At 45.3% G+C, this 21,306-nt stretch overlaps 1 protein-coding gene across 1 annotated transcript in view; it reads left to right on the top strand.

Moving 5' to 3' along the window:
* Lama1 (laminin subunit alpha 1) overlaps positions 1-21,306 on the top strand; it is a 116,169-nt gene that overhangs the window by 46,989 nt on the left and 47,874 nt on the right. The window contains exons 9-26 of the mRNA XM_057758732.1: positions 481-586; positions 1,429-1,589; positions 2,617-2,757; positions 4,014-4,187; positions 6,083-6,184; positions 6,463-6,674; positions 7,425-7,536; positions 8,216-8,326; positions 11,571-11,698; positions 12,337-12,423; positions 13,185-13,396; positions 15,112-15,218; positions 15,489-15,669; positions 16,403-16,539; positions 17,861-18,097; positions 19,065-19,208; positions 20,103-20,282; positions 21,093-21,278. Of these exons, the coding sequence (XP_057614715.1) occupies positions 481-586; positions 1,429-1,589; positions 2,617-2,757; positions 4,014-4,187; positions 6,083-6,184; positions 6,463-6,674; positions 7,425-7,536; positions 8,216-8,326; positions 11,571-11,698; positions 12,337-12,423; positions 13,185-13,396; positions 15,112-15,218; positions 15,489-15,669; positions 16,403-16,539; positions 17,861-18,097; positions 19,065-19,208; positions 20,103-20,282; positions 21,093-21,278 (2,718 nt within the window). The remainder of the gene's footprint in view (positions 1-480; positions 587-1,428; positions 1,590-2,616; positions 2,758-4,013; positions 4,188-6,082; positions 6,185-6,462; positions 6,675-7,424; positions 7,537-8,215; positions 8,327-11,570; positions 11,699-12,336; positions 12,424-13,184; positions 13,397-15,111; positions 15,219-15,488; positions 15,670-16,402; positions 16,540-17,860; positions 18,098-19,064; positions 19,209-20,102; positions 20,283-21,092; positions 21,279-21,306) is intronic.

The raw sequence follows: 21,306 nt of genomic DNA, 5'->3' as shown, positions 1-21,306 counted from the left end.
CTCCTACCCTGGCTTGCTGTCTTGCTCAAAGTGGAAGTCTACATGCGATGATATTTAACTTGAATTGGGGATGCGGGCTATGTGGTTACTAGATATTACAGATATTTCTAACTATAAATGTGCAGACTCAGTTAAGAACTAAAGGGGCCATAGCTCGTCCGTAAGATTCATTCACTCAACCTTCTGTGACTGTTATGGAGTCAGACTCTTGGAGTGGCAATTATAGATGGCAGAGAGGGAAGGGGGACTGTGGAAAGAGAGGGTGACACCTTGCTGATGATACTCACTGCTGTCACCATCAAAGAGATGTTCAGAGCCTCTTGCTTGAGGATGTATTATCTTCCTGACACCTACGTTCCCGGTTACACAAAATCTCTGTGGTAGTCTCACCTGGAAGCTGCTGCCTTGGCATACTGGCTGGTATTTCAAGTCATGCCGTTATCCCTGGTGAGGTCATCCTGGACACCTTCTGCCTTTCAGGTGTCTCCTTATGAGGACCAGCCTTGTCGTCCCTGTGACTGTGACCCAGTGGGGTCCCTGAGTGCCGTCTGTATCAAGGATGACCTCCATGCTGACGTAGCCAACGGTAAGAACTTGGTCTGATATTACATGCGCAGTTGATCCGGGGTGTGTGTATAAACTGTCTGTGTTGTGCAGAATTGTTTCCAGGGTCGAGAAATTGGAGGGTTTGTGTGGAGTCTCTTGTTCGCTAAATATTTATTATCTTCCGCATGCAAACAGCCATCTAACTTGTGGGTGGGGCTTTGGTAGTCACTTTATTCTCTTATTCTGGCTCCAGGAAGGTCATGCTATGTGGGCAGCATGTGACTATTACAGTTCTTTCTATTATGAATAATATTTGTTTGGCTACATCACATTTTATATGTTCATGTAGTTATTAGTGGATGAATGGATACTATTTATTAATTGATAAATAGATATATATATATAGCCTGGTATTTCTCTTGACTGAGTCTGTCTAAAACATTGACTGCAGTTGTGGTCAGCCCATTAGTGGGGAACTTTTGGGTTTCTTCGTCCCTTCCAGCTGTGCTGAATAACACTGCTGTGGGCATTCATGTAGTTACTTTCGTGGGTGTGTGTTTTATTTCACTGTGGGATCAGGAGTGGGGTTTCAGTATCACATGGTAGCTCTCCCTGTGGGTTGCAATCTCATTACACAGATAATATAACAAACTGTGGCCTATAGGCCAATCTGCATACTGTTTTATGTGCCCAGAGAAAGCTGTGGCCATTTGCATATGGATGATGGTCCATGGCTGTTTGACAGCATTGAGAAAGAGCGCATGGTTTAAGTCAGCTGTACCTGAAATCCTGCTCAAAGAGGTCGCGCCATCTGCGCTCGCCAGCCTCTGCTTTAAACCCTGGAACTTCATGTTGAATCAGTGCTGCTGTTTTCTCCCCCAGGGAAGTGGCCAGGCCAGTGTCCATGTAAGGAAGGTTATGCAGGAGACAAATGTGATCGCTGCCAGTTTGGCTACCGGGGTTTCCCAAACTGCACCCCCTGTGACTGCAGTACTGTTGGCAGCGTGAATGACGACCCATGCTCAGAACCATGTCTTTGTAAGGTAAATGTGGAGCCAAAGAAGCGTTGAGTGTCTTCTGGGGCTCTCCAGTCCGCTGGATCACATGATCAGGTCTTGTGCAGAACAGGGGGGTTTAAATAGAAGCAGCCTGTCACAGCAAGCTTGGATGTAGGTGGGCACCTGGTTTCCTCTTTTGTGGCACTTCTGGGTAGCAGCCATGTATTCCTGAGGCATTTCTGGGACTTCTAGATGAAGCCCAACCCTGCATGCCATTTCCTTGGCATTGGCTTAATTCTGGGGTATTGGCTCCCAGTTTCATGTTTGGAGGAGAACCAGGTAAATACTGAATTTCCCAGAACCCTAAAGAAATGCAGATCGGTTATCTCGAATTTCTCTTCAATGGGAATTGTGCAATTGTAGGAATGTGTACATGTGGTGCCCGAGGAGGGTCTTATTTGGTCATGGGATATTAATAACCATTTCCCCGGAATTCATGCGATTTCCTGTTTGTACCTTATGTCTCATTCCCATGAAGGCAGAGTCTTCTATGAAAATAAGGTTGACTATAAGTAAAACAGATAACCATATAGCCCTCTTTAAATCCTAAAATGGTTGTGCAAGCAAGGCATGATGTGTATGCCTGAAATCCCAGTGTCTAGAAGGGTTTGAGAAATGGAGGCCAGTCAGCCTGGGCTATACAGTGAGACCCTGTCTTAAAGGGGAAAAAACTAAAACAAAAAAAATGCAAATATAAATAAATAAGCAAATAGCTTTGACTTAATGAAAGCTCTAAAACAAAACAAATTTTTTTTTTTGATACGGCGACCAAGCTCCAACATCTGAGACTTGTTCTTAATCACAGAAGCAAGCCAGTTGTTGCGGGTTCCCCATTCATAAATATCAACTGCTTGAGGTTTCTCATGGACTTTGAATATTTGTTTAGCTGAGGATTTATTACCTGTTTTTGTGGCCCTCTCCTTACCAGTGTCATGACGTGTCATCTTTCCTCTGTCTCTCTGTATACATTGGCCCCCACCAGCTAATCCTTCTTTAAAAAATAACTTTACAGAAAAACGTTGAAGGAAAGAATTGTGATCGCTGCAAGCCAGGATTCTATAACTTGCAGGAAAGAAACCCGCAGGGCTGCTCTGAGTGCTTCTGCTTCGGCGTCTCTGATGTCTGTGACAGCCTCACGTGGTCCATTAGTCAGGTGAGAGACTCTGCAAGTTGGTTAGTAAGTGGGCCAGGGAGGCCATCTGTGGCCATGTTAGAATGCCAGGAGGCCAGCTTCCCCTGAACCATTCTCTTCCCTCTGGAGAGACCAAGGCACTGATCCAAGGCAGCCCACTCCTAAGCACATTGCTGTATTTCCATTCTAATATGTGTGTTTATTTCCATATACGTTCTCTTGTTGGAATAATTGTCTGGAATGGTGCTGTAGAACACCCCTTGTTTGCATTTCTTCTGTAGAACACACTTGGGGTCATGGGAATTTTTCATTTCAAAGACGCTTGGAGTGGGAGGCATTCCAGCGATGGGAGCAGAACGACCTCAGATGGCCCGGAATTATAAGGACAGGCAGGGTTGGGGTATGGGGAGTTCTGCGGCAGGGGATTGGAAGGGTTCATTGTGAGGGGACTGGAAGCTAGGGAGGGGCTCCTGGGCTCTGGGATTAGCTACTAGTGATCATTGTGGTCAACACACCAGGGGGGCTTCTCATCACCCCTGGGCAAGCCACACGTTGGCAGTACAAGGTCGGAGATTTTTATACATTTTTTCATCATTTTTGGCTATAAGGCAGGACCAAGGATCATTAGAAATAGGATAAATCAGGATAGAATAGATATAGGAAGATATTTTAGTCCTGACATTTATAGACTGAGCATCCCTCAACTAAGAAGCTAAGATACTGGGGAGCAGAAGCATTTTGGATTTTCCCTTTAGAGATATATATGTGTGTGTGTGTGTGTGTGTGTATACATACATACATATATATTCATTCATGTCTCATATACACCTTATCCACATAGCCTGAATACAGGTTTTGTGTAATGTTTTGAATGTACCTGTTTTATGACTCAGGTGAAGTCAGGTGTGAAGGTTTCCATTTGTGATTCCAATAGCTCTGGGTTTGGGGGACATTTGTAGATTAGTGGCATTGAACTTGTAGTAATTGCTTTGTTCTTATTAAACATCTAAAGTTTGTAACCCTGATCTGGATGCTTGTGCCCTTCAGTTGTGTGTTAACCGATGTGGGTTTGAGGTGTGTGCTGTGTGCTCAGCATCCCTGGATCCCCTGACAAGTCCCTCAGTGTGGTTCAGTGACAATGGTCCTGTTAGCTCTGTCTTGAGTATAAACTCGCTCCACCTGTCTCCTTGTTGCAAAGATACTTACACAGGATTGGGCGGAATCTAAGGAGACCTGTATGCCATATTCTAAAGTTCTTTTTTTTTTTTTTTTTTAAGGTGACCAATATGTCAGGGTGGCTGGTCACTGACTTCATCAGCCCAAATATGATCCGGTCTCAGCAGGATGCCCTGGGCGGGCGCCATCAGATCAGCATCAACAACACGGCAGTCATGCAGAGACTGAGGTCCACGTACTACTGGGCAGCTCCGGAGGCCTACCTCGGAAACAAGGCACGTGTGGGAAGGCAGGGGGAGGAACAATGTCCCACTAGAAATCTCAGAGAACTTTAAGAATGCAAAACAAGCCGGGCGGTGGTGGCGCACGCCTTTAATCCCAGCACTTGGGAGGCAGCGGCAGGCGGATCTCTGTGAGTTCGAGGCCAGCCTGGTCTACAAGAGCTAGTTCCAGGACAGGAACCAAAAGCTACGGAGAAACCCTGTCTCGAAAAATCCAAAAAAAAAAAAAAGAACGCAAAACAGACTTGCCACAAGTTAGTGCTTACAGCCTTCATGCACACCACACTGGGCACTAGATCTCTTCGGTCCTTTTTGAACTCTGTAGTACAACATCCCATCATCCTCTGCTCTTCTGCATCTTGTTCTTCAACAATGTACCTTGTGAATCTTCACCATCACTGGCTTTCTCCTTTATTCCTCTGGGTCCTTGAATAAGTCAGACCTTTACGGAGTGTTGGCTGCATTCCCACTTTGCCTAGTTAGCAGCAGACTTCCCAGTGGCCCACAAAATGGTACAGGACACCCAGGGAACAGCTCCTACAGCACCTGTTTCCACATCCCTGTTTCCACATCAGGGCAAACCGATGCTCACTGAAGGTCTCAGGAGACCAAAACAATGAACATTTTAATATAAAGTCAATGCAGGACAGTGATCTACAGTGTTGCTTGTCCAGAGAGTTGACTTCTAAGACTGACCCTTCCTCTCGTTAGTGTTTGGTTTTCACTCCCTAGCTAGTTATGCCCTATCTCTCCAGATTCTGACTAACTAGTACATACATCCAGGTGGCCTGTTTAAGTAACTCTGGTTTGTTTTAAGGTGACCCTACACCTTCCTAATAGTAGTTGGTAAGCATCTAGTTGATTTTGTTAACATTTTTCTAATTTGTATATAAATATATATGTAGAGCTACCTGCCCGTCTATCAGTCTATCTGTTTGGGGGACAGGTATTCCTGTGTATCCCTGGCTGGTCTTGCATTTATACTCTGGCCTTAGACTTCTGAGTACCAGAGGTATAAGTGTATACCTTCATATGTGGCCTAACTTGTAAATTATCATTATACAATAGATTCTATTAGACAGACATTTTATCACCAGAGAAATTGAAAAAAAATATCTTTTTCAGATTTTATGATTGTACCATGGCAGTCTGAATTTTATGGCCTATTCCCTAGGAAGAAACTCTCCAATATACAGTAATTGCCCCTAGCATACTTTAATGGACATTCCTAGTATACATTGATGGACATCCCTCATATTCATTTAAAAGAGAAAATCTTTGAGCGCTTCCTTTAAATGACATATCTAATAAGTTTAGCAATGAAATGAAAAGGTCCATGTAAGTGAAATAAATACAGCTACCAAGATGGCTCGACAGGTAAAGGTGCTTGCTGCTGAGGCTGACCTGAGTTCAATCCCTAGGAACCACATGGTTAAAGCAGAGAACCAGTTTCCTCGAGTTGCCCCAGACCTCCATACCTATGCCACGGCACACACCCCATACCAAATAAATGCATTAAAAATTATTTTTAAGGTCACTCTGTCTATCTATCTATCTATCTATCTATCTATCTATCTATCTATCTATCTATAAATCATATATCTATCTATCATCTACCTACCTACCTACCTAACCAACCTTTGATTTTTTTTTACCTTGGGGACTCTGAGGAGTATATATTATATATTTTCATATCTTTCTTCTGCAAATGTCAAGAATTTCCTCATCATGGTCATATCCAGGATATTGTATATAATATGCCTTTAGTGTGGATTTCCTCCCTGTCACCTTCAGGATGGATGCACCCAGGGGGACCCTAGCAACACTTTCCCCTGACTCAAGGCTGTAGCCATTGTCCCCTGGTCCTTACCCCCACTGTACTCTTCCAGCTGACGGCATTTGGCGGGTTCCTGAAGTACACGGTTTCTTATGACATCCCGGCGGAGACAGTCGATGGGGACCTCATGTCTCATGCTGACATCATCATCAAGGTGACGAATGTGCATTGATTTGCTCTAGAGCTTGGGGTCTGGTGGGAGTGGCACACGCATCAACACATACATGTGTGTGCGTGTAGCATACGTGCACAACTGGATATATACACACAAAATAAAAAATGTAGCTAACTGCCCCTTATCCAATAACTCCAGATTGAGAAACACGCTCCATTACATGTTTGATGTAAGAACTTGGTTGCTGGATACAGAATTTTAATTTTTGGTCACTGAGTTGGATTACAAATGTCTTTCCTCTCGGTTTTATATGCTAGGGAAATGGGCTCACTCTAAGCACACAGGCGGAGGGCCTGTCCTTGCAACCCTATGAGGAATACTTCAATGTGGTTAGACTTGTGCCCGAGAACTTCCGGGACTTTAAATCCAGAAGGGAGATTGACCGTGACCAGCTAATGACCGTCCTGGCCAATGTGACACATCTCTTGATCAGAGCCAATTATAATTCTGCTAAAATGGCACTCTACAGGTATGTACTGGAAGGAGGGAAACAGATTTCTACCGAGGTACTACAATCTTGTCTTTAATGTTGTATACTTCAAGGTTAATATAAATAAGAATGATACAGTTGAAGTAGGTGTGTTAGAATTGCCTTCACGCATGTAACAGTGAAGACATGAGACACGCATAATGACAAATGCGTCTGGTAGGAAACAGACAATTTTAGGTTCAGAATCCTTCGGGTGTAGTGCTTCCAAGCAATGCTTAGTGAGTCAACAGAACCTGAGCCATTTAGTCTCCCTGGCCCTTCTCTCTCTCCTTCTCTCCCTCTCTCCCTTCATTCCCCTGATGCCAATGACCTTAGTTGTACGCAGTTATTTGAACTACTGAATCATTTGGTCATTTGGTTGCCTCGCGGAGGGGGGGTTCTGTTTGTGGACGCCAACTGTAAAATTGGACGCTGCTGAAGTAAGCCTGGAAATGCCCAGCAGAGGCTTGGCGCTGCATTCGCGATGAGGCAGCTGGTCTTGGGGCAATGCCAATGCCTCCATCAGAGCTTTCCCTTGGCAGCCCAGGGGCAGTATCACTTATAAACAACTGCTGGAAGACTCCCATAGGAAAACAGTGGCTTCTGCAGTGCCTAGTGTAGACCCTCTGGGTTCTCAAAGTCACCGCTTGTCCAATTCCTTCAACTAAACCTTTTAGGGGCCTGTCTCAGTGAAGTGGGATGATCTTTTGCAAGGATGAGAGCTATATGATGCCCCTTGTCTGATTGCAGGCTGGATTCCGTCTCTCTGGACGTAGCAAGCCCTAATGCTATAGACCTGGCAGTAGCCACTGATGTGGAGCAGTGTGAATGTCCCCAAGGCTACACGGGGACCTCCTGTGAGGTACTGCTGGCCCCTGCCAGTCTCTTCCTTTCTTTAGCTTCCAGAGGGGAAGTGGGTGCTGAAGTTGATGTGATGAACATATGTATGTTAACTTTAGGAAACTCCCATGTGGCTGAGACTTTATTAAATTATAGGACTATTGGGCATCGTATTGTTTTAAAGAGTGAAGCCTGCTCTTGCAAAGGAAGTAAATTCAATACCTAGCACCCACATCTGACAGATCATAACTTCCTGTAACTCTAGCTCGAGGGGGATTTGATGCCTCTGGTCTCTGCCAGCACCTGTACTCGTGTGTGTGTGTGTGTGTGTGTGTGTGTGTGTGCACACGCACACACACACACACGACTAAAATAGCTCTTTAAAAATAAACAGATAGCTAGATTCCTCTGCAGGGGTTGACTGGTGTATCTTGAAGTCCCTGGACTCTGTGCAGCTCTCTTGCCTCAGCCAATAGAACATTTGCAGTGCTTATTATTGGCTGCGCATCTCTGAGGAGGATCAACTTGATTCTCTGAACGTTTCCAGTTACCTATGAAAGACCAGCATATTTGCATAAGCCAGATCCATCTTGAAACAGAAGATAGATTGCAGAATAGGCGAAGCCACACGTTGCCTGATAGACACACACAAGGCCGTATTTCAGGAGCCCGGGCTACAGACTGGTCCCTTTCTCTTGCAGTCCTGCCTCCCGGGCTATTATCGAGTGGATGGGATACTCTTTGGAGGAATCTGCCAGCCCTGCGAATGCCACGGCCATGCATCCGAGTGTGACATTCATGGAATTTGCTCCGTGAGTTTATTGCTGACTTGTGCGTCCCTCACCCTGACTTGCTCATTGCCACGTGTTGTGAGCTGTGGCTCCCAACCTCAGCTCTGATGCTGTAGACATCAAATTCAAGTCTGTGTCTTCAGCCGTCACCTGTTTTTCTTTAACGCGCTTTGCTTCCCGCCTTGCTTTAGTGGGATGAGTTGAGCATCTGAAAATTCATCTGAAAATCTAAGTCCTGAACTTTGTTTACCTGTGGCTCCCCATCATGAAGGAGAAGTCCCATACCCATTCTTTTGTGACGAATCACTCAAAACACATGCATGTTAAAATTATTGTATGTCTTTGCTTTCAGGCTGTGTGTATAAGGCATACACAAAACATCATGCTTAGAATTAGGTTCGATCCTCAACACACCTCATATCTATTGCATATATACATATATACCATATACAAATGTACATGTAAATGCTAAAACCTTCCAAATTTACAAATCTAATGTACAAATAGAATCATAAACCTTGATAAAATCACATTTGCCATATGTAAATTTTTAGTTAGTTCAGCTGAATCCTACAGACAAGAGCCTCTTTCATGAGCATTGTAAGTAGGAACAGAGCTCCACAAATGGGCAGTCAATCTTAAGCATGAGCTTTGCGGCTGGCTCAGGGCAATGCTTGTCTAAGTTCAACCAGGAATTCCTTCTTCCATTCTGCCTTCAAGGAGGCCACCCTCACCCTCTCTGTTTAGATGGATTCACTGTTCGGGGAGTGTGTCAGTATATATAATTGCTGTCTAGGCAAGGAGGCCCCAGCCCCATATTCTTTAATAAGAAAGGTTGACTGAGTCACAGGACCAAGGGAAGGTAATTATCAGGCCCCAGGAGAAGGCCCGAAGCCTGACATCCTGGATTGCCCTGGATTGCCTGCTTTCTCATTGTTCATTGAGCGAACCTTCACTTGTTCTTTATTGTCTTTATTCTAGCTGCTAAACATCTACAGCCACTGCATGGGCGTCTCAGTCCCTCTGGGATGGCTTTCCTTCAGAACCTGGCTCTGGTGGCCTGGGGAGGTTGTTGTTCTTTTCATATGTCTTTTGCCGTGTGGGTCTGCCAGCTCCTGCCCACCCCTGGCTCCAGGTTTCCCACCAACATTTGAGGGTAGCCAGTGTGTTGAGGATGCATTTCTATTGGTTAGCTTAATTAAAGATAGTCTGCGTATAAAGATTTCTTGTGCTTCTATAAATATATAGTTGCAGAAATATGTTTCAAATAAGCTAAGTGTGTATGAACTGTGCTCATCTACCAAATGCATTAGATGCAAAGGAACCGGAACTAAATGAATGACACCTATTTAGTATGTCTGGTAACTACTCTTTTATTCTCCACTTATAATACAAAAATTCTGGAGTTACAAACACTTTTTAGAAACTGGTTTCGACTTAGAGGGAAGCAGATGGCACATTAGAGAGTCCCTTGGTGTCTTAATCAGGGTTTCTAAAGCTGTGAAGAGACACCATGATCATGGCAACTCTTAGAAAGGAAAACATTTAATTGGGGCTGGCTTGCAGTTTCAGAGGGTCAGTCCATTATCATCATGGTAGGACGTGGTGGCATGTGGGCAGACATGTGCTAGAGAAGGAGGGATGCATCTTGAGCTACAGACAACCGGAAGTAGGCTGCATCACTGGGTGTAGCTTGAGCGTAAGAGACCTCAAAGCCTGGCCCCATAGTGACACACTCCTCCAACAAGCCCACACCTCCTAATAGTGCTACTCCCTATGAGCGTATGGGGGCCAATTATATTCAAACTACCGTACTTGGGGAACTTGGTCAGCATCCCAATGCTAAAATCTCACATAACGGTGACATTTTTGTTGGTACCACACCATTCGTTAAACCATGTGCTCTCCTCCCATCTTATCAGCATTTCCACTCCCATCCCGTTCTCTCTTTAGGGTTAAAACCAAGAGTCCTCTAGCTTAACAAAGCCTTGTGTCCCTTGTTTCCGCTCTCCTGTGGTAGCTCACACTTTCTAATGCTGTTCATGAATGCCAGACCCTCTGCCAGTGTCACATATGATGCTTCTCTGTGACTTCACTGGGACTGGACATTGGGACACAAGGCTTTGGAAATGATACAGCCTATCCGAACATCCAGGGGACCATGACATCACTGTGTCTGCTTCTGGGGATGTCTGCCTGGTTCACCTAGATATGATAGCACCTGCTAGCCTTTTCCACCAAGTTATTATTTTCCCCTTTAAACAGGTAATGCTTATTTTTAAGGGAAATGGGTGGAAATAAAGATAACTTAGATGAAAACTGAAGGAAATCCAAAATCTTGCCTAAGAGCAGGGCCGAGGCTTGGTGTTTCAGCTCTTGTCTCGGGCTCTTATGTCTTAGCTCTTTGAATGAAAGAAGAAATTTCTCTTTCCAAAAGAGATGATGCTCTCACCCTCTGGCATCCAGACCACCAGCAGCATCAGCACCTAGAATGGCCCATCTCCAAGGAAACACCGAGACATGTGCTCCTTGGGATCATCAACAGAATGGCAAAACAGTTTACCCAAATAGAAAGAAAGTTCAGCCTGGCCCCTTTGATCTGACTCCACACTCCACAGACTTATGTGGCCATAAAAACACAGCTCTTGCCTCAAAGGAATAAGAGAAAGTTTATGCTGAAGTCAAAGCTGGATGAGTATTGGCCCAAAAATGCAGACTTAGGCTACCCCAAATCCATGCTCTAGCATGGCAATAGAAGCTTTCATGGTAACAGAACACGGTCTTACATCAAGATCGTCTTCAAACCCGCTGCTGGAAAACCTAGATAGCTAGATAACCCAGTGGGGAATTCTCTGCTGCAGTCCCAGCTGCTGTCTGCTGACACTCTTAGATTTTGGGTGGTAGAAGTTAGTGATCTGCTCTTCCAAAGGACTTGAGTTGAGTTCCTAGTAGGTAACTCCAACCTTACCTGTATCTTCAGCCCTAGGGGATCTGATGGCATCTTCTGATCTCTGTAGACATTTGCACACACGTGTGACTATACCCACGTGTGGACATACATGCATATATGCATAATTAAAACATGTAAGACTTGTCTGTCTGGAAGCAGGGAATTCTTCCCTCCGTCGCTCAGGGTCCACATGGGTTTAAGCCTTTAACCCTTCTTCGGTTTTGTTTTAACTTGAAATCCAGCTTCTTAGTGGATGAATCAGAAAATCCTTTCAGGAAGTCTGAACTCACTCATCTTCTCATGCATGTGACCTAGGCGTGTACACACAACACCACAGGGAATCACTGTGAACAGTGCCTGCCCGGCTTCTACGGGACACCTTTGCACGGGACGCCGGGGGACTGCCAGCCTTGTGCCTGCCCCCTCTCCATTGACTCCAACAAGTAAGTCTCAGCCTCCCTAGCTGGTTCTGTCTGGTGTGGCCAGGTCCCCACTGCTGTGCATTCTGATGTTGTCAAGCAAGACTGTGTCACGTATGTTCCGTGCCATGAGTGACAGTAGATTGGATGAGAGGCTGAGAGGGAGAATGTTGTTATTAAAAACCTGGTGTATTTAATAACACAATGGAAGGCACGTGACAGCAATGATGCTCACGCACTTTTCTCATCTTGTCTTATGTCTGCCATGTGTCTTTCACGAGAATCCATTTGGTGCTCAAGACAGTGATGATTTAAACAGTGTTCTTGGGTTTGATGAGGCTTGATCAGATGATCAAACTGTGAAAATATGAAGCTGAGTCTATCCACTGAGTCAGCAACTATATATTACGTGCCTGTTGTAGACTGAGTTTCAAAGTAGGCGATGTGAGTGCACTGTGAGCTGCAGGATGCACACAGAGGAAGCAGTAGATGATGGACAAAGGAGGCAAATGGCTGTGCCAGGGTGGATTCAGGACCAAAGACTGAGCAAGAACCTGCAGAGCATTTGTTAGGACAGATGTATCCAAAAATAACCATTTGAAATATTTAGAAAGGAGCAGTGTCTGCTGGAAAAATCACATTAATTTTAAATGTTTTCACAGTTTCAGCCCCACCTGCCACCTTACTGACAGAGAGAATGTGGTTTGTGACCAGTGTGCTCCGGGTTACTCAGGATCCTGGTGTGAGAGGTACCTTGTGGCTCTCTAACCCCCAGTTCCACGAAGCAATATCAACTATTTCAAAAGTCCAGCAGAAAGTCTGTATTTTCTTCTTCAATATCTACAAATCTTTAATGTTAGTGGATGCATAGCAGTTGTCCAGACCCTGTAGATGTGGTATAATAATTCATTTTATGTATATAATGTTTGGTGGTGAACACTTAAAATATATAGCTTTAAGTGTGGTCTTGGCATCTCGGTGCATTGCTGTTATTGCATAAGGTCATAGAGAAAAGCAGGATGCCCACGGAGAGAACAGTGTTTCACCTCCTGGAGTGCATCTGTGATCACACCAAAGACTATGTGTAGTTACAGTCGTCATGTGTCTGAGTATTCAGTTGTCCCGACAATAGTGAAGGCATTGGGAGGTTTGATTTAGGAGCCGTCTCTGGCATCCAAAAGCCAGTCTGTGTTTTCCCACACAGAAGCCTTGGTGTCTCTGCCTCTGGTACATCCTGTCGAGAGCCTGGTGACATCCTGAGTGGCCAGAGGGAGGTCAGAATTGGCTCTGGACGTGGTTGCACAGCATCTGGGTTTATGCTTGTTTTGGATCTGTTCCCACCTCACAACAGGCACGGAAGATTTGTGACTGTCTGGACAGAGTCACCCTTTTTCCATTGCAAATCTTAAGGGACAGTCTGATTTATTAGCCACCCAGGGAGGCCCTGGCTAGTGAGGTATTATCTCAAACCCTCTTATTTATTAGATCCTGCTTTCCATCCTGGATACAGATGTGCAGACGGTTACTATGGGAACCCAGCAGTGCCAGGGGGAACCTGTGTACCATGCAACTGCAGCGGCAATGTTGATCCGTTGGAGGCTGGCCACTGTGACTCTGTCACCGGGGAATGTCTGAAGTGCTTGTGGAACACAGACGGTGCCCATTGTGAAAGGTGTGCAGATGGCTTCTATGGAGATGCTGTGACTGCCAAAAATTGCCGAGGTGAGTGCGTGACCAATGCGGTCATAGTTGTTATGTATTGCCATATGAATCTCTTAACACTTGCCAAAAGAACTCAGCCTGGAGGAGACCTTAGTGTATCTTGTGTACTGATTTTGGGTTTTCAGTTAGACAGATGTAGATCTGATACTCAGTTCCTTCCTCTGCATTCTTCAATGGCTTAATTCGCTGTCACCTCTAAGGTCAGAAGTCTGGAAAATGCATATCCTTCATGACCAGGGAGGAGGCTTTCTCAAGCATGGTGGTGGAGTATTCTGGTGGTCTGCTCCTGTGCCGCCTCATCCTGATGTGCTAAGTTCTGCTTGGAGCCTTGAACATAGGGATGTGGTAAAGCCACTCACCGAGACAGTCAGTTTCGTGCCTGAGGGGACCCACCCAGCTTTGGGGCTAATACTGGAACCCTTGGCATTTGTATTGTTGGTTTGTTCAGAAAATTCTATTATGTGTGTTTAAAACATGCATTCAATGTACTTTGATCAAATCCAGCCCACCAAGTCCTCCAATCTCCCTACGACTTCTCCCTCACAACTTTATGTACCTTGTTTTTAAACCTACTGAGTCCGTTTAATGCTGCCATTATGTGGATCTCAGAGCTGGGGCCATCCACTGAAGCATGGGCAGTAAAAAGGGGCACTGTATCTCTGAAGAAAACTTTCTAGTAGCCATCAACTGCCAATCACTCCTCAGCTTCATGGGTCCCCTCCCTGGTTCCCTCTGTGATTTCTGCTGCCTTGGCCTTGTTTTTGCACAGTCTTAGGAAAGGATTCATGAAAAATGATGCCACTTAAATATTTTTGATAACTCCAGGTAAGTATGTTGGTCTTATATTACAGCTTGAAGAAAAGGTGGTGCCAGCCATACAGAAAAAAATAATGTAGGCACATATTAGGAGATGAAATCAATCATGGCTTTGACCCATCAATCTGAACTACATGGACACCTTGTTTTAAAGTTCAGGGAGTGAGAGGTCTGTGGGTTCCAGTTTGAAGAAAGATTCCATAAGATGAGTACTCAGCTCTGCTCACTGACTTTAATACTTGTGGTGTCCTAGAGACTTCTAAAAGTGATACATTAGGAAATAAGAGACCAGAGGACACAAAATAAGAGTTGAGGTTGATGGACATCCTAAGGGAAAGAGGGATGGGGAAGAGGAGGAGTGGTAAGAGACATGCCTTCAGGAGGATAGGGCAGGGGAGAAAGGGGGAAGGGAGGGAGGGAGGGGAGAGAGGGAGCGCTCCATCAGAGTGCATCTGTCCATGTGTTGCCTGGGGCAGGGGTGAGGAGTTAGGAGTCGCAATTGGAATCAAGCTACAGAATGAAAGAGTAAGGCCCTTCTAGAGCACCAGGCAGTGGGGCAGCAGGGTTGCAGTCGCTCAGGATCTCGGGCAAAGCTGTGGCATTGTCCATATACACCCAGGAAAACCAAAGGCCAGAAAGAAGCCAGGTTCTTAGGCAAGTTGGGGTTAGCCATGAAGCTGATCCAGCCCTGGCTCAGGCTATCAAGTCTGCAGTGTCCAGGGTCTGTGCTCCCTCTGCTGTGGTTGCTTCACAACCTGGCTGGGCTCTCACTGTCTGTGAAGTATGTTAGCTCTGTGATCTGGCATGTTGAATGTTTAAGCCTTTTCCTTTAGGAATTAAAAGGACTTTACTCTAACCCATACTTTAAAAAAAAGCATTATGTGTCTTGTGTGTTTTAGCCTGTAACTGCCATGAAAACGGCTCCCTTTCTGGCGTGTGCCATCTGGAAACTGGGCTGTGTGATTGCAAACCTCAAGTGACAGGCCAGCAGTGTGACCAGTGCCTGGTAAGACATCTACCAATCACTGCAGGCTGACCAGTTGCTTGCCAGTGTTGCATGACTGACACTTAACCTAGGTCCACGGGAACTTGAGTTGATGTGGGACAAGTGCACTCTTGACTGGTCTGTGCTGTACCTTCCCATCTAAAGAGCATGCGTGCAGCGTGCTCAGGAACAGACATGTGCTGAGAACACACATGATGAGTCTGTGGAACATCTTCATCCCAGTGTGTGCATATGCCACTAACCTGCAATCCTTCCTCTCTTGTGACATAGCCTGGCTATTATGGGCTGGACACAGGGCGTGGCTGTGTGCCCTGCAACTGCAGTGTGGAGGGCTCCACATCAGACAACTGCACAGAGGATGGCCAGTGTCCCTGTGTACCAGGCGTCGGTGGGAAAACATGCGACAGGTGTTCACACGGCTTCTATGGGTACCAGGATGGTGGCTGTACACGTAAGCTCTCGAGTTCCTTATGTTCCCTGTAAAACCTTCTCTATGACCTTCCTTGATGCCAGAATAACTTCTGTAACATTACTTTTCTCTTGTCTTAACAGTGGGTTCCCATACCCTTTTTCTGTTTCTAGATACAAGCATTTGGTCCTGGGTCCCCACCTGGTTGTGTGAGCTTAGTCTTAGTTTTTGAGACCTTGATTGCAGTCAGCATCCAGAGACTTTTGCAGGGACTGAGGGTCTCATCTAATACAAACAGTTGGCAGATGATGAGGGCTTGATGACATTAGAGCGGTGGCTCTCAACCTTCCTAGTGCTGCGACCCTTTAATACAGTTCCTCATGTTGTGGTGATCCCAACCATAAAATTATTTCATTGCTACTTCATAACTAGATATTTGTTACTGTTATGAATTGCAATGTAAATATCTGATGTGTGACCCCTGTAAAAGGCTCATTTGGACCCAAAGGGTCACGACCCACACAGGCTGAGAACCACTGTCTTCGAGCCATCTGTTCTTCCGGACATCAAGGCGTGTTTGTCGCACTTCTTTCACGCTGATGATCTCTCAGACTTGGGGGGCACCTACCTCCGAGAGCTTTGAAGAGGTCTCAGGAATGACGGCATCTCCTTTGACGGTGGTTCTGATAGCTGATACAAAAGAGAGGAGGTCCCTTGTGCTGTCACCCTTGAATCCCATCAAACATCTAACTCTGTGATGCTTCTTTTGTTTTAGCCTGCGACTGCGCACATACTCAGAATAACTGTGACCCCGATTCTGGAGAGTGCCTCTGCCCTCCTCATACCCAGGGTCTGAAGTGTGAGGAGTGTGAAGAGGGGTACTGGAACCTGGACCCAGAGCGGGGGTGCCAGGTGGGTTCTGTCATCACGCTGGGATAAGAGTGCCTTCCTTGGAGCAAGCTTTCTTGTATCCAGTCCCTTGGTTTTAAGCAGTTAAATATCTCCATAGTTTATATTTAAAATTAGTACGGCTTGACTCACTGGTGGTGCACCGGTAGTCCCAGCTACTTGGGAGGCTGAGGCAGGGGCATTGTTCGAGCCTAGTTCTAGAATAGCCTGGGAAGCTAGACAAAGGGGACCCCCCACCATGAAATAAATAAACACATACATAATGGACTCAGGGATAATGTAGAAGAGTAGCATCTTTCAGGGTTTCTTCAAGAATTTAGCTTTGAAATTGATAGCTAGAACTGTCTATATAGGGATTTCTATATATCTATCTAGATAAGAGGCAATAGCCATAGATAGAATGTAGACTAGACTAAAACATATTTAAAGGTAACATCTATATTTATCTACAATAAATATATAAACAATATATATCTAGCTATATAAAAGGCAATATCTATAGATAGATGTCTATCTATAGATAAAAGACAGACTAAACTAAAACACATTTAAAAGGCAATATCTCTATCTATAGGTTTATAGATAGATATAGATATTGATATCTATCCATATCTATCGTTATATGGATAAGAGAGATGTATATTGATATCTATCTATAGATAAATCTATCAATATCTATATATATCAATATATCTAAATAGATTGATCTGTAGATAAATAGATATAGTTATTGATAGACTAGATAGCTAGAGATATTGCCTTTTAAATATGTTTTAGTCTAATCTATATTCTGCTTTCCAACGGAGTTGTAAATAGTTTCGTCAGAGGATTAGGTTGAATCTGAGAAGTATATTTTCCTGTAAATAATTTTCTTAGGATAGAAAGAATTAGGTGTAGTTTGGGGTTTAAAGTAGTGGGGCCATTGTTTGGTCTCTAAAATAACTCTGCTGAGTTGATAGCACCATTAGATCCAGTTCTAGTTCGCAGTGTTGATGCATTGTCACGTGCCACCAATGTACGCGCATGCCCTGCTGTGCAGCCCTTGTCCCGTTGGTCCCTGACAGAATGGTTCCGCGGAGGAACAGTACGAGGTCAGCTTATCTGAACTGCTGCCCCACACAGTGTTTTTCTGGTGTAGTTTGTGTGCCTTCTGAGGACATAGGTTCTGCCCTTATATTAATTTCATTATCCCCCCTCCCCCCTTCTTTCTCTCTCTCTCTCTCTCTCTCTCTCTCTCTCTCTCTCTCTCTCTCTCTCGCTCTCTCTCTCTCGCTCTCTCGCTCTCTCGCTCTCTCGCTCTCTCTCGCTCCTCTCTCTCTCACAGGCTTGCAACTGCAGCACTGCTGGCTCCACGGGTCCCCAGTGCGATGTTCTCTCTGGCCAGTGCCATTGCAAAGAAGGGTTTGGTGGGCAGAGCTGCGATCAGTGCTCCTTGGGTTACAGAAGGTTTCCTGACTGTGTTCCCTGTGACTGCGACCCGAGGGGGACACTGGCCGACACCTGTGACCTGGAACAGGGTCTCTGCAGCTGCACAGAGGACAGTGGTGCCTGCTCCTGCAAGGTACGTATGGTCCACTGAGCCTCTGTTTCCTTCCTCTGGCCTCCTCATTCCCACTCCTGGGCTTTTGACTATTTACCTTACGTTCTAGTGATTAGAAGCATAGTTTTAAATACTTTTTCAAACATATTTCTACTTTGATTTCTGACATTAGAGTCCCCCTCCATGTTCTTTCCTGAAATGATGGAAGATTTTTAGAATAGAATTTTTTACCACTTCCACATGTCTGGCGACCTAACTTCTCTGAATACAGCTTGCTAGCATACATCCATAGACTGGGTAGCCATTCATTCTTGAAGAAATAAAGTAATTAACAGGGCTCTGGGGAGGATTTGGGATTAGCTATGATCTTGGACAGGTAATTATTATATACATGTGCTAAAATAAAGAGAAAATGCGTACCTTGCCCCCGAGGCAAGAATTTAATGTCACTTTCATTTGCACACATGTCCGTTGCCTTTCCCAACATGCTTTGCAGCCAGGTCATTACTACCTTCTCTGGTCATCTCTGCAAGGAGGATGAGGTACCAGGCGATGGTGGTGGGTTGGTATGCAGCTAGAAGTGGTGAAGGAAAGAGTCACTGGGGCGCATATTCTAAGAATCTTCCCCTGTCTGCTAACAATCATCCTTGCTCCAGTCAGAATGGCAAGGACCTGGACTGTCTTCTTGTAGCCCAACGCTCTACCTGGAGGCCCTCAGGGTCTCAGCTGGGGACCACTGGAGGTTCACATTAGGGAATACGTTATTTCCAGCTCCTTGCACTGCAGGTTTGATCCTCAGTAATACTTGGGGAGCTCTGGTGTCTGAGAGAACTAATGATCACAAGCTTCAGGTAGGGATGTGGCCACAGAAGCTTGAATTGAACAATGCTTGTAAGTCATTGTTGTTTTTATTTGTTTAAATCTATGTATATATAAAATCACATCTCTTCTTTTTCAGATGTTAATTTCTTTCTTTTTTCACCTTTAGGAGAATGTCCTGGGACTCCAGTGCAGTGAATGCCGAGCCGGCACCTTTGCCTTGCAAACTGTCAGCCCCCTAGGCTGCAGCCCATGCTTCTGCTTTGGTCTGTCCCAGCTCTGTTCAGAGTTGGAGGGGTATGTGAGGGCTCCGGTAAGTCCCGTACACACAGTTGAAAGGGTCTTGGTCTTATTTCACCTTTGAGAGTCAGGTGGACATTGGAAGGGAGCAAAGACAACAGAAATTGTAGGATAGTGATTTGCTTGGCATACAGAGTGCTCTGAGAACTTCTGCCGTCCAGTGACGTAAACAGCTAAAGGCTTTCTATGCCAACCTTCAGCTGGTCAATTGAAAGCTTTTCCTGGAAAGAAGAAACAGCTGCAACATCTCCAAGAAGTACCTACTGTCATTGACACTTGCTCCAGGGGAGCAATAGCTTGAACCTAATCACAGTGCTTCAGGTCTTCCTGATCCAGACATACAATCTAAAGGAAAACGCTTTAATCTCTAGCCTTAAAATGGCGCTATTTCATCTGTGGACTACACAGGGATCTAACAGATCAGATCTGGGCTCTTAAAGTGTGTGTGCGTGTTTGTGTGTGTACATGTGTGCGAGTATATGTGTATGCATGCGTGTGAGTGTGTGTATGTATGCATGTGTTAGTGCATGCATATATATGTGTATGTGAATGAGTGCGTGCATGTGTGTATAGTGGGGATGTGTGTGTGTGTGTGTGTGTGTGTGTGTGTGTGTGTGTGTGTAGAAGCCAGCAGGAGGATGTTAAATATCCCTGCTCTATTACTTTCCACTATCGTCCCTCGAGCCTGGGTCTTGCACTGCCCTTGGAGTTGGCTAGCGGCCTTTGAACCGCAGCTATCCTTTCTCTGTACCCTATGGTACTGGGGTATGGGCACACATGCAGCCTCACCCAGTGTTTTGAATGAGTGCTGGTACATCATGGGTCCTCATCCTTACACCGCCAGTACTGTTACCCACTGTGTCTGGATACTTAACCTGAAGCACGTCTTTCTCCCTTCCGTGCCTAGATAATGCTTGCCTCCGATCAGCTCCTCCTGCACGTGGTTTCCCAGAGCAACCTCAAGGGCACGGTTGAGGGTGTGCATTTCCAGGACCCTGACACCTTGCTGGATGCAGAGGCTGTCCGCCAGCATGTCCATGGGGAGCCATTTTACTGGCGGCTTCCAAAACAGTTTGAGGGAGATCAGGTGAGCACACGCCAGCCCCGCCATTCCCTTCCCAGAGAGAAAATCAGAATGCCCTGCTTCTGACCATCATTAAAGGACGTGGCTATTTAATGGCTCTTCTGAGTGAGGGTGGTGACATTCAGCGCTTTTAGAAAACTGCAGAGATGTGGGTCTCCAGATGTTTAGATTTGTAAACCTTTTACGGTTTCTTTAATTCACATTATTTTTTTTCTCCTTTCTAAAGCAGTAATTCAAGAAGCCTATTCTGTAGTTACTAATAGCTGCTGAATGTACTCCTCAGTGCTAGGTCTGCCCTGGGGAGAGCAGCGGTTGGTTGGTGAGCACCGACCTATGAAAGGGTGGTTGCAGGCTTTGAGAGATGTTCCTTCTAATTCAATCTGATCTCTATATCATGCTGAGTTTTCTGGGATAGGGTTCAATTTTCCATCCTCCTGCCTCAGCGTCTTGAATGCTAGGGTAAGTGATCCTCTCCACCATGCAGGCTCACTTTGATCTTTAAATTTTATAAATCTACTCCAGTGATCATATGGATGAAGATGATTTAATTCAAAGGAGCCTGAAAATAATTAGAATCTTTGCCATGTGCACCGGTGGTGTCTGGCAACACTACTTTGGTGGAATCACTGGGAAGCTTAGCCTAGGTCTATCTCATAGACCGTTAATGTGCAGATGAGAAGGCTGATCCCAGAATGCACGTTCGTTATGATACATCATAACATGTAATGCCTTTTTTGTAATGACAGATTTTCCACAAAACGTCTTTAAACCAAGGCTGCATCATCAGAATAACATGAGTTTGTCGTTTGTTAGCTCTTGGCTTACGGAGGGAAACTGCGGTACAGCGTGGCTTTCTACTCTACCCATGGCTCCGGCACATCCAATTACGAACCTCAAGTTCTCATCAAAGGAGGTCGGGCCAGGAAGCACGTCATTTATATGGATGCCCCAGCGCCAGAGAATGGAGTGAGACGGGCTTACGACGTGGGAATGAAAGAGGTGATGTGTGGTTGTTCCACATACGTGT

This window comes from Chionomys nivalis, chromosome 26 (assembly GCF_950005125.1).
Source record: "Chionomys nivalis chromosome 26, mChiNiv1.1, whole genome shotgun sequence".
Lineage (NCBI taxonomy): Eukaryota > Metazoa > Chordata > Mammalia > Rodentia > Cricetidae > Chionomys > Chionomys nivalis.
The sequence above is the reverse complement of the archived record's forward strand: the minus strand, read 5'-3'. Positions and strand labels throughout refer to the sequence as shown.